Here is a 13,095-nt window from a genome sequence, read left to right as displayed (position 1 = left end):
CCCTTGAACGTAGGCCCTTGTAACACTTTGCCCTCTAAATTCCAAATATATACACTTTATACCTTGTGGCAAACTTTTTGATGGGGTTAAAATGATATTATATTTTTCATGACCAAAATATCCCTGACTAATTCTTAAGTACACATAATAATTGTAACATAATAAATACCTATTTATTTAATAGTTGCTAAATGTATCTAAACACAATTATGCTATGCATTTTGAACTTTTAGTATTAAAATGAATTAAATAATTCACAAAAAAAGCCTAAGCAACTCAATGTATTTATTTCAATGCTGATGGTAGTACTTATTTTAAATGAAATAAAATTAATTAGTGGGTTTGGAATAAAAATTATTTTCTTATATTTGTTATTGTAGCACAATTTAATGTGTTTTATATGAAATAAAAACGTGATTAAAAAGTAAAAATGTACTGAAAAACATATTTAGAGATTTTTTTAGTTTTTTTTTAAATGTAGAACTCAAACAAAATACAAAGCAATGATGAATGTGGCATAAAACTAATGAATAATACTTTATTGACTCATGAAAATCTTGTAAAAGTTGCAAGCTAAATGAAAATTATTAAAATCAATCCGTTTACAATATAAAAGAAAAAAAGATAAGCGATGGAAAAATTGTGCAGATGTTTTAAGAATTTTTAAATTCTTTTTTCTCCGTAATACAATTTTTCAATTTTTTGGTATTATACCATCTTTTATTTTTTAAAATTTTCAAAATCATGTGACTTTGTGCTTTTTTCTAATAAGATGTTTCATATTCCAATTAAAAGCATAGTATTATTCTAAAACTATTGTGTAAGGGCATTAATATCAGTTTGTTAAAATTTTGGATGGATAATTCATCATTAACATTTGACTAATCAATGAAGGGGGCAAAGTGCATATATTTAAAGTTAAGGTGGGTAAAGTGTTATAATGGTTCAACTTCAGGGAGGCAAACTGTAATTAACCCTTTTTAATATTGCTTTTACACATAAAAGGTAGCAATGTTATACAAATTATTATTTGAGGGGAGCTATGTGAGATTTCTAAAATTTTAGGTGTGTTAGGTGATATTAGGATAAAAGTTTGAAGGCGATAGGAAAAGTCGTTCATCGAGGGTTTCCAAGACTAGAAAATGCACACACATTTTACTAATACTAAAATACTAGTTGAAAATGCTGGTCCGGTTAAGTTGGTTGAATGCGCTGGTCCAGTCATCTTTTGACAAGTTGAAAACTATACACCGCGTAACAGAAAGTCTCGACCAATGCCGTCAACACATGCATGCGAAGAAAGACCATTCCCCAGTCTCCACGGCTTTATGCTTTATTTTAACCGCAAGTCCGCAAGGCCAATTTTCTATCCTACTCCAATTCCGCATGATCCTATTCTATTCAAACTCATCCCGTTTGATTAGTATCCAAGCTTTCCCAGCTTTTTATAAGAATATAACTAAACTAGAAGATCTAGAATACAATGACAGGAATAGGATACTTCCTTCCTAGTTCCCCAAACCAGCCCCCACCAACCCCCACCCCCCCCCCCCAAAAAAAAAAAAAAAAAAAACTGGATGCTTTCACATTTTGAAGCATTGCAGATTATATTAGCAAATTAATATACGTGGTCGGTCTTTGGTACAACACCAGTATATATTTTAAGGGCATTACTTGTCTCCGTAGCAATGAGTATTGGAAGAGTCAAGAGCCAATGAGTGTCTCTACACTCTTGAATCATTGAGAAAAAGTTGTGTTTGGATTGCCTTTTCTAAAATTTGTTGTAGAAAAATTACTGTATTGATTTGATGTATGTAAAAAAAAATAATAATAAAAAAATGTGATCACGAAAAAAACAAGGCAGCTTGTTTAGAAATCCATTCCGATGAAGTAAAATAAAGAAATTCTTGATTAGAAGCTTAAAGAAGGTATAAAATTCACGCCGCTTCCTGATTAAAGCCTCTCAATTTGTTCATCGGAAAGCGAAATTGTTTTAATAGAAGAGACAGAAACACAAACGGAGGAGAATGAGATAATTTATTCAATCAATCAAGACGCTAAAGGTGAAAGGAGAAGAAAAAGAAAAATATACGAAACCCGGGAAAGGAAGGGATGAGGAGGAATGGGGGGTTGTCTCTATTCAGGTTTCCGAGCAACTGGACTGGCCACCTGAGTAAACAAGTAGGGGCTTCCTGTCAAATTCTTTTCTCTACCGTGTTAAGGTGATTTTTCTATTCCAGAAAAAGAAAATGGTAATTGTGAAACTAACCAAAATGACCAACTTCTCAAGAACATACTCAGGTTGCAGAGTGACGTAAATCAGAATTGCTCAAGTCCATGTACATCAAATTGTTTCTTTCATCTTTTCCAGTATTTTCTTTAAAACCAAACTTCAACAACTATGATATAACAATACCCACATGAGATGCGCTAGTAGAAGATTGGAATCTTGATGGTCCCATTGCCTCCAATGCCATCCTCGAGACACCACCGCAATTGTGTTACTTGGCGAGGGTGGGCAGCGCAATGTCAGCAACCAGCAGTACCTAAATGTGAAACCTTTTTATCGATGTCGTCGCTTGGAGGAGAAAAGAGGTCAGAGAGCATCTGGCCATCAAATGCCAGCATCAAGAACAGCCTAACCCAGAAAAGGAAGTCATGACATTCTGTACAGAAACCAGCTTGTGTCCTGGATCTTAAGCAGGAACAACCTCTGGTTCAAGAGGTGATGGCCCATCATCATTTGTAGTTCTATCATCAATAGCCAGCTTAGTCTTCTGAACTTCCTCTTCAAACCCTTGCTTGTATCTGTCATAATTTGTTACCTCAGCTGATTCAAAAGGTCGTTTACCAAGTACTTGGACCAAGTCATCCTGATGAAGAACCTCTTTCTCCAGCAACAGCTCAGCAATTTTAGCTACACGCTCCTTGTGTTCCTCAATCAGTTCAACTGTTCGGTTATAAGCCTTGCCAACCCATTCACGTACTTCAGCGTCTATAATTGCTGCGGTCTTGCTACCATAAGGTCTGGTCATCTCAAATTCATCCCTCTGAGGAAAAGAAAGAAGGCCCACCTTCTCGCTAAAACCATAGACAGCAACTTGGGCATATGTCATTTTTGTCACTTTTTCCAGGTCATTCTGGGCTCCAGTTGATATTTTACCCAACAGAACCTGAATCAACAACAAAGAAAAATCAAATTATTATAAGCAAACTTGTTATTATCCACAAAGTAACAATTTCTCACTCTCTCTCTCTCACATGAAAAAGTCCCTCGTACTCATGAGCCAAGGACTCTTTTCAAATAATCAATTTAAATATCAGTCCATAATGGTGTGTCTCACAACGAATATGAAACCAAAAAATAACGTAACATGCTTTTATTGCACTGCTGAACTTTTGAACAATTCCCACAAGAAATGTCCAGTGATTTGTTAACGTCAACTCTAATAGAAGTTTTTCATAACTAAAATACCTACATCAGCTGTTTGTAGTTACCTGTTCTGCAGCACGACCACCAAGAGTCATGCATGTCATGTCAAAAAGTTGTTCCTTTGTCATAAGAAGGTTCTCATTGGGGACATACTGAGCAAAGCCAAGTGCTGCAGTACCACGAGGAACAATTGTTACCTTCAACAAGGGTTCTGCATGTTCTAGAAACCAGCCAACAACAGCATGACCAGATTCATGGTAAGCTACAGTACGGCGTTCAAGTTTGCTGATGACCTGTTTGAAAAGCAGAGATATTACTGTTCTTTGATAGTTAAACTTCAAATAACTAGACATCCTTATATACATGACCAACCAGCCCTGGACCCTAAATAGTAAGCATATGCATGCCAGCAAATGAAATTCTGATTTACCTTGTTTTTCTTCTCCAGACCACCAATTATTCTATCTATGGCTGCATCAAAATGTTCCATTTTCACCTGTGTTTCCTCAGTCCTTGCAGCAATCAAAGCAGCTTCATTACAAACATTTGCAATATCCGCACCAGCAAATCCAGGAGTAAGGGCAGCAAGTCTCTGTGAATAATAGGATGGCTCCTGATCAAGTTTGATCTTTTTCAAGTAGATTTGAAATATCTGTTCACGACCTTTGATGTCAGGGTTATCTATGCTAATTTGTCGATCAAATCGACCAGGCCTTAACAAGGCTTTGTCTAGAATATCAGGTCTATTGGTACCAGCAAGAACAACCACCCCAGATGTGGTTCCAAATCCATCCATTTCAACAAGCAACTGGTTAAGAGTACTTTCACGCTCATCATTACCTCCAGAAAAACCACCACGTCCCCTTGCCCGACCAATGGCATCAATTTCATCAATAAAAATTATACTAGGTGCACACTGCCTTGCCTCTTGGAATAAATTTCTAACCCTTGAAGGCCCAACACCAACAAACATTTCCATGAAATCTGAGCCAGACATGGATAAAAATGGCACTCCAGATTCACCTGCAGTTGCTTTTGCCAAAAGAGTTTTACCAGTGCCTGGAGGACCAACCAACAGAGCACCTTTAGGAATTTTTGCCCCCAGCTGCTCATATTTCTTTGGGTTTTTAAGGAAGTGCACAAACTCTATTATCTCCTGCTTTGCTTCATCACAGCCAGCAACATCTTTGAAATAAACCTGCATAAGTTGCAAGATGGAAGGAAAGAAAGAAACATTCAATGTACTTCCCAAATTCCATGCCAAACAGCTACTAGATGGCCTGGAACGAACTCAAAGCCATCAACACAATTACAGAATTCAAAAAGTTAATTAGCAAAAAAAGGACGGACCTTGTTTTTAGCATTCTTATCAACTTTCGTAATTTGAGCTTTCCCTATATTGAATATTCCACGTGCACCTTTTCCACCAGAACCTCCAACACCTAGACCACCTTGCATTCTCCTCCCCATGTACATCAGGGAACCCAGAAGCAACAGTGTTGGTGCAAACCTCATTAATTCCTGGTACCAAACCATTTCAGATGCATATGTAACTGGTACATAGTCATGAGGATCTATTCCCAGTGCTTCCTGGGCTTCCTCCAGCTTCTCCTCAAAAGATTCAACACTTCCAATATTGAAATAATACTTATAGCGGCTGGTGTTCTCTCCAGAAGGGTTGCTGCTTCCAAACGGTGCACCTTCTTCAGCATCTTCATGACTCAGATTCCGTGGTTTGCTTCTCACATATACTCTTGCAACTGATTTGTTTGAAACCACAATGTGATCCACCAAACCTGGTTCAAGAAGCTTATTTTTGAACTCCTGAAAGCTAATCTGCCAAAAGTAAAATCAGAGTTAATTGAGGGAAAGTTATCGCATCTCCACACCCCAAAAACAATAAACAGAATGAATAGACAACTGGAACCTGTAGAAGCAATACTCATGCACAAGCACACAAGGGTTCAGCACGTTTTTAATGCACCACCATTTATGTCAATGTCAGATTTATGCCATAAACTAGGTGTCAAAGTAATTTGGATAAAGAAGTCTCATATTTATGGCTGAATAAAAACCTGCAGAAAATAATGAAGCAAACCAAGCTAACTGATGAGCAGCAATCTAGGTAGATTTAGTTATCAAATTCTTTTATGTGGTTAGCTTTTGAACTTTAAAACTTGATAAGAACAGTCCTGTGCGATTTTAGTTCCAAACTGAATCAAACAACTTCGTGGCAATACTACAGCCAATTTTTTGGTAACAAAGTCCAGAGTTTAAATTATCACACAATTTTTCTTCTTGTCCCACCACTAAGTTATATATTCAAAGTTCATTTAAGTGCAACCTTTCACTCCTCAGATTAACATAGTAGCAACCATATTCTACAATCTAGAAGATAATTAACTCTAAATTAAGCATGGAAGCAAAATACAAGCTAAAAGTGAAAGACTTGCAGTAGATTGTAGTAGTGCAATTGTCCATAAGTGGTAATCACAATTTTCTTCGTTTACTTGCCTAGTAGGATGAATGAAGGTAACCAAGTACTTATTGCAAGTCACAATTTTCTTCATTTACTTGCCTAGTAGGATGAACGAAGGTAACCAAGTACTTATCTAGCAAAAACTGAAACATCAAACACACATATCCTTTTTCTTTTCTCTTTCATTCATTTGGTTTCTACATTCTTGGTGATTGTGCTTTAGCACTCACCTAGCAAGAACTGAAGCATCAAACACACTTGTCCTTTTTCTTTTCTCTTTGGTTCATTTGGTTTCAAAAAGGGCAGCATCTATACAGCTCAAGGAAAACTAAGGATTGTGCCGCAGACAGTATGATCACAAGCAAGCTCTCCATTTCACAAATTGATCTGTCAAGATTGATCACAGATGTCCTCCTAAAATGTTTTTATGATACCATGCAAAGATCCTCTTATTCGGTCTCCAACAAGTCTAGAAATCTTATTAGTTTAAGAATCCAATTTTTTTGCCACAAAACAGGAAAACTAGACATTTCAATACAAATATGAATGCAAAAAGGAATGGTATATGATAGCAAAATAGCAGAGCACAACCACTGGAACCTAATTTTAACACCCCAAAAAAAAAATTTTTTGACCATGTGAGAACAAGAATGCACTTACTCTCAAAAGGTATTAAAAATAACATCACTGTCCAAAATCTTATATTTCCAACTTCATGAAAGACCAACATTACAAGATAAAAGTGAACTGGTTTTAATTTGCAATTCTACAACAGGTATAGTATACATTTTCTACTTGTAAAACTAAACAAGTATTTCCAGCATATGCTTACTTGTTTCTGTTCGCGAGGGCTGATTGACAATGATGACAGTATTATTGCAACCACTAATAATGGTGTAATTAAGTTTTGTGCCAGCTTCATAATAGTATCCTGAAAATTGTTGTTACCATCCGCATTTCCACCCTCTGCAAGAACATATATAAGAAAGCTACTATTAGAAACATGAAGGTCATCCACTCTACAAAGTGCGTAAAACCATTTTAAGATCAATTCTTAATACTCTAGGAAACAAACGAGAAAAAATCTTCACGTTTAATTAATAGGTATGGCGATATGTTAATAATACTCAAACCTAAACTCTCACTAGTTACATTTGATCATTCATGAGCAAAACCCACTCCAATAACCCTCCTCCCCTCCCCCACCCTCCAAAAAAGGCCTCCACTTCCTAGCTTTTATCATTGAATCAAAAGCTCAATATGGTCCTTCACAAATGAATAAGCAGAGACATCAAAAAATCTTGCTACATATAAATCTGAATACCAAAGGCACAACAACAATTGCCTTATATAAAGTAAACAACATTTTTCCAACTGAATCTCAATAAATACCATCAGTTTAATGTTTCCCATCAGTCATTCATTTCTGTTTAAGACCTAAATGGACGAGTCTAAAAGTCGCAATAAGATTGTCAATGGTGCAAAGATCAACACAAGTACAAATTACAAAGCTTTCAAAATGTTTTCTTTCACTTTTTAAGCATAATGTGTCTGTTTTGAAGCTACTTAGTTTCCCATTTCACTAGCGACAGCTGAGAACTACACAAGAACTTGTTTACCGAGTTATTAACCATATTTCCAGCAATTGTTTCATCGTGTTTTAATCAAAAAAACATTAAACGATAAAAACAAACCTTTAGACTCTGATTTCTGCCCATTTTCTTTGGGAGTTTCTTTCTTGTCTTTTGGATAAAAATTCTCATACTCTGCCAAAAATACACCCAAAATAATCATTAAATGTCAGGTATTTTCAACCTACAAAAACATTAAAACACACAATCTTTTAAATGACGAAAAAATGAAAAAAAAAAAAACTTACTCTTTTTCTTGGGAGCTTCGCTGGAGAAAAATCTACGTAATCTAGGGTTGGCAATAACATAATTGAAATCCAAAAAATATGAAGCTTTAGGAAATTGTCCGCTTTTCCCCCCAACAGAAGCTAAATATTCCCTCAAAAGCCCTAACTTTCCACCAAACTCACTATTATTAAGCTTTTTTACATCAAATCCTCCAAAATTCCCATTATCCCAAATTGCTGACCTTCCTCTAAACCGACCATTTATCACATTCTGCATCCCAAATGATATCCCACGAAAAAAAAAAAAGAAAAAGCAAAAAAGTTAGCAACTTTAAGAAAATCTGTGTAAATAGAGGCAGAGGAAAGTATGAGAGAAGCTTACCCTAGAAGCAGAGGAGCGAGATAATGAACGGCTGAGTTTGGAAAATATCATCTTGATTGGTGAAAATAATTAATGGGATTCTCTATCTTCTTCTTGGACAATTGATAATCAATGTCTCTGAAGGTACTAAAGCAGATACAATTGAAAATTTAAAATATATATATATATATATATATAAAAAACCAAATGGGGTGGTTTAGTACAGGGTTTAGAGGTGAAAAGGAGCTGGAGGCAGGAGATCATACAGATGACAGCAAGAATCCATACAAAGGAACTTTGATGGAGTATTTGTATTCTAGGCAGATGGTAAGGCTACAGAACGTGGATTTTAATCTAAAATTGGGGCTTTGTTCAGTTGCTGTGAATATGAGATGCCTCGATAATTTTTGTCTTTTATTGGGTTTATTTGTTTCTGTTGGATAAAAAGAAAAATAGACAGTAGCTAGCCGGTGCCTGGTCGCTAAGCTGGTGGTGGGCGGGTCACGGCTGATTTGGGCGCAAACTCGAAACTTGGGAAGCAAGACGAAAATCTTTGGTAGCTTCTGTTATGTCGTGGGTTTGGCTTAGCCGAAGGAACAAGACTAAATTTTGATTTTTGGAGGCTTTGACCTTATGAGGTAGAATGAGTGAAATTTTGCAATTCTGGTAAATATGAAATATCTTTATACATATATATATATAGCCACATGAAAGTAACTATTTTAATCAGAGTTGTTTCTCACCCTATGTGGCATGTTTAATTGAAGAAAATTAACGGGTTATAAATCATTTGAGTTTTACCCATATTGAATCCTATTTAGATTATATTATATGTTTCAAAATTATTTTTAATTTTAAAATAACTTTAAAAAATAACTAATCTTATCTTAATGATTCTGCTTTCTATCAAATTATTACATATAGAACTATATTAAAATCTTTTTCAAATCACAATTATAGAAATCTTACATATTCCAAATTACTTCCTTAATTATAATTATTAAAATTTTACATACCCAAATTGCTTCCTTTCACTACCATACCGTTGATTATTATTCAAAATGTTCATAATTTCTTCTCTTAATTTTTGAATTAACTTGGTGGAAAAAATTCAGAATTAACTATTACATCGATAGATTTACCAATATTGTTGGAAACTAAATATTTATTAATGAAGAAAAATGAACTGCTAGATTTTTTCTACTTAATTAAATATGAATATATAGTTCTAGATTTATGGTCATTATAAAAATTTAAGTTGTCAAAAAGATCATTTGTAAAAAAAAATTAATATCTACCAAATTTTTGATATATGGTACATTATTTGAAGTATACTAGTGAAAGTATGTAAACAAAATTTTAAAAATTAGTAAATAATTGAACATTTAGAATAGATTAATTTTTTAAAGTTAGTGGATGAATATGTAGGATTGTTGTTAATTTTTGTATTTAAATTATTTATATTTGTATAAATTCACAATAAATAAAAAGAAACCGTGCTAAGACATGGGCAAATTTCTAGTCTGGGTTTATTGGAGAGGTTTTGTAGGTACATTCTTTGGTCAGTATAATGCATGTTTACTCATCCTTCAATTTAAAGAACAATAATTTAAGGATAAATTACACTAACAATCCCTTGTAATTTTTATGAGAGCAAGGAACCTCCCATCTTAATTTTAGAATATCAGGGACCTTCCCCTGGTTTGTTAGATAGTAATATAAAAAAAACTTCCTCTACTCTAATTAAGGGAAGAAAGTTAATTACTTTGGTAATAAATTAACTTTAATGTCCTCAAAGTGCACTTACAGTGACACAAGTAAATATTTTAAAGAACTAAGAAAAAAGTCTTTCAAAAAAAGAATAAAGAACTAAGAAGAGAGGGCATGACTAGTTTTTTTTTCCTTTCAAACTTACTGTTGCCAAAAATTGATGACCTTTGATCACATGTGTAGCCATAAAAGTTGGCCATCCATCACCTTTAAAAAAAAATTTGAGATTAAGTGCTTGTGTTTTCAAAAGTAAATTCTCAATATTTTTTCTATATTGACTTGGAAACTGAGTTAATGTCTTAATTCTCTATTATTTAACATTCACATACATATGAGTTAGAATTTCATAGGATTAAGATACTTGATGAATGTGAGGTTAAAAATATCCTGCTTTGTTTTAATCTTTTTATTGTAAGAATAGATACATGTGTTTTTTATTTTGATAGGTGAGAATAAAAAAATCTCTAATAATCACAAAACAAGGAAGTCTTCCAATTTCATGAATTAGACTCTATTTCTTTTTACTTTTTCTTCCTTTTAGGAGACAAATAAAAACTCTTTGTTTTAACAACTTTCTTTAATTTAATATGAAGAACATAACCACAGTCTTTAAGGTTTTAAGAGGTGGAAGGTCAAGAATTCAAACTTTACCTCCCACCATTTGCCGTTATATGTGGCTTGTCACTTTAAGTGACTTAAATTCATACGAGTGCGTAATGCATTTGTCTGATCCGATGGTAGTTCAGTTTCAATTGATTCTCTAATAGATCTAGTCGGGTTTTTCCCTTTTATAATAGGTTAGAGCAGAAACAGAAGTAAGATAAATAAGTGATAATTGAAAAAAAAAAAAAAAGAAACATGGACAACAGAGGTAAGCAGTAAAATTATAATTTCAAAAAATGCTAGATGGAAATCATTGATAAGGGTGGTCTTTATAATTTTAAAATCAAGAAAGAAATTTCCTATTTTTCGTAAAAACTATAGGAGAAGTTTGCGTAATTTACGCATAATTTTGGAGATGCTAACCAATGTAGTGTAAGTGCAACGTAGGTAGAGGGAAATAGCACAGTTCTCAAGAAGTAAATTGTGTTGAAACTAAATATGAATGAGTCACTATTGTGTCTAATTGGAATCCTTAGTGTTCCAAATAATGAAGAAAATAATTTGAAAAAGAGTACAAGAGCATAAGACCTTTTATTGTGAAATGTATCGCTTTCTCAGTAAAAGTATGGTCTACAACATTATTAGAAAAATATGCCATTTTGATAGCAAATAAATGGCCTGTTTGGAACCCTAGTTTTTTACCAAATGTTTTAACTACTAGTTTTTTAACAATTTTAACTATAAAAATCCAAAAAAAATTATCAAATTTTTTAACCTACACATTTCAAAATATTAAATACACAAAAAACTTCCTCTTTTCTTTTTCTTTCTCCCCTACTTCGATCCACCACACCTTCATCGCCGGACACCACCTCCGCTGCTGCTTTCGGCACCGGTCACCTATTTTGGCGCCGGCCTTTCTTCTTTTTTTTTTCAAACAAAGTGGTCTGCTTCAGAGCCTTATCAACGACTATGGCCCCACCTTTTACTACCACTTCTCCCGCTTCTCCTTCTTCTCCTCCAACGACAGTGACGGCGACTAAGTGCTACTTTACAACCATTTCCAACAATGGTGGTGTTTCAACCCCACCCTCATTTTCGACTCAGGAGGGCCAACTCACCAAACCTCACTTGAGTCAACTCGCTCCCAACTCACCATTTCGTTCCTCCGAGCAGAATAGGAGAAGAAGAACCAACAGCAACAACGAGCATGGAAACGGCGATAGCCGTAGTAAAAACAAGCTGAAAGCCACCAGAGGTGGCCACCGTGTGTAGCTGCCAGCGCCCTGCGCTGCCCGCAGAAACCCTATGAGATATTTCCGACGGAGGGAAAGGGACTGTGTTGACCGGGTGAGCGTGAGGGTGGCGGGGGAAGGGGAAGAGAGGGGGAGAAGGAAAATTGAAAAAAAAAATTCCCTGTTGCTGCTTCATCTGCCGGCAAGAAGAGAGGAGAGGAGAGAGGGAGAGGGAAAATTGGAAAGAAAAAAAGTTTCTGTTGCTGCAAAACTCAGTTGTCGACAGGTAAAGCAGCAGCGGGTGAGGGAAGGGAGAGGAAGAAGGGGAGAGGGGTGGCGGGCAGGAGAGGGGAGGAGAGGAGTGACGGGCAGGAGAGGGGGAGAGAAAAAAAGCAAACAAAAAAAAAGAAAGAAAGTTGTTGCTTGGCAGTTTCGGGAGAGGGAACAGGGGAGGGAAGGAGGAGGGGGAAGGGAGAAGCAGCGGGAAGGAAAGAAGGAAAAGAAAAAAAGAAAAAGAGAAAATGAAAGAAAGAAAATGAAAAGGAAAAAAAGTTTTTTCATCTTATAAAAGTTTTTCTACAACATTTACAGTGATTTACAGTAAAGTTTTATACAAACACTCAAAAAACTCACCATTCAAACGGGGCCAAAATATACAAGTTGCTTGGATTAATGTATCACGACATTGTTAAAGGCAAAAAGGCACCATGCTATTATTGTAGCATGGTGTAGCAGTGTATAAAAAATGCGTACTGATTTTTTATTGCACGTAAGTGTACCATTTTATTAGCTAAAAAAAAAACTACTTCATTACGAGTTTACTACAATATGTTTCAGTGTCTCTGCAAAAGGCACACCACTTTATTTTATCAATGAAATTTACGATGTTATAAAAAAAAATGTATCTTTTCCTCAAAAAATATATGCATTGCTTTACGAGGGAATAAAAATGTACTATTGTATTTGAAAGAAAAATGCCCTCGTTTTTACCAAAAATAGACGAGTACTATATTAGAAACAATAGCAAAATGTGCCACTTTGTTTGAAAGATGTACTACTTTTTTGGAAAAAAAAAATCCCTTTACAATGTACTACTTTTACATGCAATTATCAAAGAATGAAACGTACAACTCTTTATTAGTATAATTTTAAAATGTCAAATTCATTATCTAAAAAACAAATGTTGGATAGGATTTTTCTTTTCCCTCTCTAAACTTTTAAAACAATTGGGTATGATTTAAAATATTATTTGAAATAATTATCGTAATATTTTTTGTAATATTTAAATATTATATATGTTGGATAAAAAAAATAATTAAAAATATAAAAAGTCTATCGTGTGTGTGTGTGTATATA

The 13,095-nt window shown here is 34.7% G+C and overlaps 1 protein-coding gene across 1 annotated transcript; it reads right to left on the bottom strand.

The window, feature by feature from the left end:
* Positions 1–2,265: 2,265 nt before the first annotated feature.
* Positions 2,266–8,696, bottom strand: LOC113760101 (ATP-dependent zinc metalloprotease FTSH 10, mitochondrial-like). Its single transcript, XM_027302675.1, has 8 exons — positions 8,153–8,696; positions 7,792–8,041; positions 7,607–7,678; positions 6,745–6,878; positions 4,784–5,269; positions 3,864–4,631; positions 3,499–3,726; positions 2,266–3,173 (listed from the first exon to the last, which is right to left on the bottom strand). Exons 1-8 carry the CDS (start codon positions 8,201–8,203, stop codon positions 2,697–2,699), a joined length of 2,466 nt encoding a protein of 821 aa, XP_027158476.1. The 5' UTR covers positions 8,204–8,696; the 3' UTR covers positions 2,266–2,696.
* Between the last annotated feature and the right edge of the window lie 4,399 nt (positions 8,697–13,095).

Source organism: Coffea eugenioides, chromosome 1 (assembly GCF_003713205.1).
Source record: "Coffea eugenioides isolate CCC68of chromosome 1, Ceug_1.0, whole genome shotgun sequence".
In the NCBI taxonomy this organism is placed as follows: domain Eukaryota; kingdom Viridiplantae; phylum Streptophyta; class Magnoliopsida; order Gentianales; family Rubiaceae; genus Coffea; species Coffea eugenioides.
This window is presented reverse-complemented; position numbering and strand designations above follow the sequence as displayed.

Bases quoted from the DNA above. Each gene is read 5' to 3' on its own strand.
- LOC113760101 (XM_027302675.1), bottom strand. From the start codon at position 8,203: ATGATATTTTCCAAACTCAGCCGTTCATTATCTCGCTCCTCTGCTTCT. The intron at 3,727-3,863 runs GTAAATCAGAAT...CTTTTCAAACAG, and splicing joins GTCTGGAGAAGAAAAACAAG to GTCATCAGCAAACTTGAACG. The intron at 3,174-3,498 runs GTAACTACAAAC...TTGTTGATTCAG, and splicing joins GTGGTCGTGCTGCAGAACAG to GTTCTGTTGGGTAAAATATC.